Source organism: Echinops telfairi, unplaced genomic scaffold (genome assembly GCF_000313985.2).
Source record: "Echinops telfairi isolate 266 unplaced genomic scaffold, ASM31398v2 ScPeMD7_7468;HRSCAF=8506_0, whole genome shotgun sequence".
In the NCBI taxonomy this organism is placed as follows: Eukaryota; Metazoa; Chordata; class Mammalia; order Afrosoricida; family Tenrecidae; genus Echinops; species Echinops telfairi.
Window position 1 is genome coordinate 36286713 of NW_022111369.1, and position 3278 is coordinate 36289990.

Consider the following 3278-nt stretch of genomic DNA (forward strand, 5'->3'; position numbering starts at 1 on the left):
TCTGCACCTCGTGGTCAGTCAGGCTGGTGTGCTTCTTCCATGTGGGGGTTCTTTTTTTACGTGGATAATCCAGTGGCATTTATTGCACTCTTCCGGTCTATCCTTTTCCAAATAATTCCAAAGTCATTAATTGAAACTCAAAGTCTCCCAAACAAAACTCCTCCTTACCCTTAATAATCTGGTAACCACTAATAATTTTGGTTTCTGTACATTTACTTATTTCACATAAGTAAAATTATACAGTATCTGTGCCTTTGCAACTGACTTGTTTCTTTCAGTAGCCCCTGGGTGGTGAAATCAGCCAAGGGCTCCACCCTTAGCCCAGTGGTTAGCAGTTTAAATTCACAGCCTTGAAAACGCTGTGGAGCCATTCTGCTCGACACACTGAGTATCCCAGACTCAGAATCAGCTTGATGGCAGTAATGATAGCAATGCTTTCTAGGTTCACCCATGCTGCGGCATGCTGCTGTAGCTGTAAAAATGTGAAATATAATCAGTCTACCAAAAACAAAAGAAAAAAAATACTAACCCACTGACATTGAGTTGATTCTCATAGCAAACCCACACGACAAAGTAAAATTACTCCTGTGGGTTTCTGAGACATTTTATTTTTATTCTTTTATTAATAAATCATTTTATTGGGTGCTCTTACATATATTATAACAGTCCACAAATCAATTATATCAAGAGAACTTATACAGATATTGCCATCATCAATTTCAAAACCCTTTCTTCTTGATCACTTTAATTTCAGCTCCTCTTTATTCCCTCTTTCCCCTGCCCTACCACCCTCGTGAACCCTTAATATATTATATATTATAAAATGGCTTGTATTAGTCTGGGTAGACTAGAGAAACAAATTCATAGACACTCATGTGTATAGGAACCAGCTTTATATAAAGAGTAATTGTACATTGAAAAAACATCCCAGCCCAGTCCAGATCAAGTCCATAAGCCTAATATTAGCCTATATGTCCAGTGCCAGTCTGTAAATTGCTCTTCAGACTCACGCAACACATGCAATGATGCCAACTGCAGGAAAATCACAGGCCAGTGAGTGGAAAGTCTTGTGGATCCCGTAGCAGTGGAAGCATCTTAGCACTGGCGTGTGTCTCCACATGGCTCCTCCAGCTCCAAGGCTCTGGCTGCCATCAGCATAGCTCCATGTGGCTTGTCAATAGGAATGTCTCCCAGGGAGTGAGTGTGTGTCCCATCTCCAGCGAGCTGTTGATCTTAGCACCTCCAAAAGAGGTCATCAAGCAGCAACCTGACTGACAGGCTAAACTCCACCCCTTCACACTTAATAGTCTCAAGTTGACAATAGATTATGTAACTACCACATGGCTCTTTTTTTTCCCCCTTTTAATCATTTTATTAAGGGCTCTTACAACTCTTATCACAATCCATACATACATCAATTGTATAAAGCACATTTGTACATTCATCACCCTCATTCTCAAAACATTTGCTCTCCATGTAAGCCCCTGGTATCAGCTCCTCATTTTTCACTCCTCCTTCCCCGCTCCCCGCTCCCCGCTCCCTCATGAACCCTTGATAATTTATAAATTATTATTTTGTTATATCTGAAACTGTCTGTCTCCCTTCACCCACTTTTCTGTTGTCTGTCCCCCAGAGAGGAGGTTAGATGTAGATCCTTATAATCGGTTCCCCCTTTCTACTCCACCCTCCTGGTATTTCCACTCTCACCACGGGTCCTGAAGGGATCATCCGCCCTGGATTCCCTGTGTTTCCAGTTGCTATCTGTACCAGTGTACATCCTCTGGTTTAGCCAGATTTGTAAGATAGAATTGGGATCATGATAGTGGGGGGAAGGAAGCATTTGGGAACTAGAGGAAAGTTGTAAGTTTCATCATTGCTACACTGCACGCTGACTGGCTCGTCTCCCTGAGACCTTTCTGTAATGGATGTTCAGTTGCCTATAGATGGGCTTTGGGTCCCCACTCCGCACTGCCCCTCATTCACAATAAGATTTTTTGTTCTTTGATGCTTGATACCTCATCCCTTCGACACCTCGTGATAACACAGGCTAGTGTGCTTCTTCCACCACATGGCTCTTTCTAACATCTTGAAAAGTTAAGTGAAATTTCTGTGTATGCATTTAGAAGTATACTAGACAAGTCAGACAATCTAAGACAATTTGGAACTGAGAACAACTTGGTGAGAGGGCAAGATTGTGTAGGCTTAATAAAAAACAGGTTTTAAAAAAAGAAAAGAAAAAACAGGTTAACGTTAAAATGACCAGAATCCAAACAAATCTGGAAAAAAAACATGAGTGATAAATCTCTCCCTCACACAGGAACATACTGTCACTGATTTTCTCTTGGAAAACAGCCTGAAATATTTCCAGGTGAAATAGCTTCCCTGATCTGTCCAAGGACCCTCATCTGATCATCTTAAGAGTCAGAGCCATCTCATATCCAATAGGCTGGCTTGAATTGGAGAGTGCCGTGACAGGAAATGGTAGTTTTCTGTGCTATTGAAGGGTCAAGCATATCCGCATCATGTAAGCCTTGTGTGGAGCCCTGTTGGTACTGTGAGAGAAGCACATGGCTACTGACTATAAAGTCAACAGTTCAAACGCACCAGCTACTCTGAGGGAGAAAGATAAAGCTGTCTGCTTCTGTAAAGATTGAGTCTTTGAAACTTTATTGGTCACTGTGAATTGGAATCAATTTAGTGGCAGTCTATTTTTTTGCAACAGTTGTAATGATCATCTCACTGAAAGATATTTTTGAGTACATCATAAAGCTACTGATCATGTGATGAATGATTACTGTGGGTACCTATTTTCATTCCTAGGTAGGCACCATGCATTTTTTCAGCTAATGAAAATGATTACAGTGTTTTCAGAGCATGCATCTAAATTTTTCTATAATTATGATTTGTATCATAATTTGCGTTCTATTAAGATTTCTTATATTTGAATCATGTAGAATTTAAAATGTTTACATTTTTTATTGTCTTCTCAATGATTTAATTAGATCCTCAAAAGCTTTGTGAGTTAATGTCGCATTTGAACTCCATTGTGTTTTCACTATACAGTGGTGAATTTGTGATTCTTACTGATCTTTTTACAGGCGAATATTGTCCATTTTTTGCAAGTATGGTCTAAAATTGTGTTCCTTTGCATGTAGCTCCAGCAGTCTTCATATGTGTCTATAGCAAGCAACTCCAACTTTACGGGAACTCCTGGTATTCAGACACAGGCAAGACTTCCATTCAATGGGTGAGTGTTTTGAAAACGTGTAAGTTAACTT

General features: G+C 40.1%; 1 protein-coding gene across 1 annotated transcript in view; it reads left to right on the forward strand.

The window, feature by feature from the left end:
* Positions 1 to 3278, forward strand: part of LIN54 (lin-54 DREAM MuvB core complex component) — a 69185-nt gene that overhangs the window by 51479 nt on the left and 14428 nt on the right. Inside the window, exon 8 of the mRNA XM_004703238.2 lies at positions 3156 to 3247. Coding sequence (XP_004703295.1) covers positions 3156 to 3247 — 92 coding nt within the window. The remainder of the gene's footprint in view (positions 1 to 3155; positions 3248 to 3278) is intronic.